This window comes from Histoplasma capsulatum, genomic scaffold (assembly GCF_000149585.1).
Source record: "Histoplasma capsulatum NAm1 scaffold_234 genomic scaffold, whole genome shotgun sequence".
Taxonomy (NCBI): Eukaryota; Fungi; Ascomycota; class Eurotiomycetes; order Onygenales; family Ajellomycetaceae; genus Histoplasma; species Histoplasma mississippiense.
The window spans coordinates 1-1,180 of record NW_001813748.1 but is presented as its reverse complement, the minus strand read 5'-3'; the positions used below and the strand labels follow the sequence as shown (position 1 = coordinate 1,180).

Sequence of the window (1,180 nt, the reverse complement as noted above, 5' to 3'; positions counted from 1 at the left end):
GGGGTTTCTTTTCGCCTTCGCTCTCGTGGTATAGGATGGCGTTGAAGGAGTTCTTCTTCCCGCTCACCCATCCTTTGCCCGAGTATTCGATCTTGGCAACGTAGCCGGTGGAACTAACGATCTGAGTATGTCGGTTGAGCTCGACGAAGGGGGTTCCGTAAATTAGGGATTCGATGTGCAGTGACGGGAGAGTTATGAGGTATGTTTCCCGTTCTGGGGATGGGTTGGCTGTGGTAGGTAGCGGAGTGAGGGAGTATATGGCATGTCCGATTTGTTTCACGTTTATGGTACTCGAGAACGAAGCTTTCTGGGCGTTATATCCTTGTAGCTGAACGCCACGGAAAACCAAAAAGATTCAAGTTCTAATGTCAACAAGTTGCATCTCAAACTTATCGAGTGGAATGATGGCTTACCTGCACACCATGCTTCTCATTCTCGATTGCATAAGCCGTTACAGGTGGATGATGGCTACCAGAGAGAGTAAGCATTTCCAGCACACCACAAACTCTCCGGAAAATTGCTGGGAATCAGATAACAAAAAGTTGCACTAACGAATTACGAACCTTACTTGCTCGCTAACAAGTCGTGTTTCTCCAACGTCGCCATCATCCTCCCACTTCCCCAGAAACAGCTCACCCAAGAACGGATTTAGCGGCTTCTTCTCGCTACCCAACTTCTCGCTACGGCTACAATATTGCTGATGGAGCGTGCTAAGGAACCATTTTAACACAAGGAGGGCACGTTTCTCGGGATCGGGCTCTTTGGCTGGTGCAACAAAGATCTTTGGATGCTCGGCCCAGTAAGCGGAGTATTCGACGAGGGAGGTGGCGGAGAGGATAAAGGGCGGAGCGGTTAGGGAGGAGAGATCGCCGTTAAAAGAGGCGATTGACTACAAATCGAAATGTCAGAGAAGTATTTCAAAGGGCAGATGGGATATGTTCCGCAATATCATTTTTCTTTTCTTGCAAAAAATGTACTCAATTAACTTGTCTCCCCCTCACCTTCAAGAACGACGACCAGGAACCCCGACTGCCAGCGGGGACACCCGACCCCTCATCCTTTGGGCTAGACATTGTCTAGGAATAAGGTTCAACAAGCACAAAACCAAGATAGACAAATGAGCGCAGCCGAATGAGATCGGATAATATAGCTAGGACGGAGGGAGATCAAAACTGTGCGG

At 48.6% G+C, this 1,180-nt stretch overlaps 1 protein-coding gene across 1 annotated transcript; it reads right to left on the bottom strand.

Moving 5' to 3' along the window:
• Positions 1-67: 67 nt before the first annotated feature.
• Positions 68-1,073, bottom strand: HCAG_09326 (predicted protein; the record flags this gene model as incomplete). Its single annotated transcript, XM_001535707.1, has 4 exons — positions 68-328; positions 414-468; positions 564-889; positions 1,002-1,073. Coding segments are annotated over 4 exons (714 nt in total), but the record flags the coding sequence as incomplete, so codon positions are not given.
• Positions 1,074-1,180: the final 107 nt, after the last annotated feature.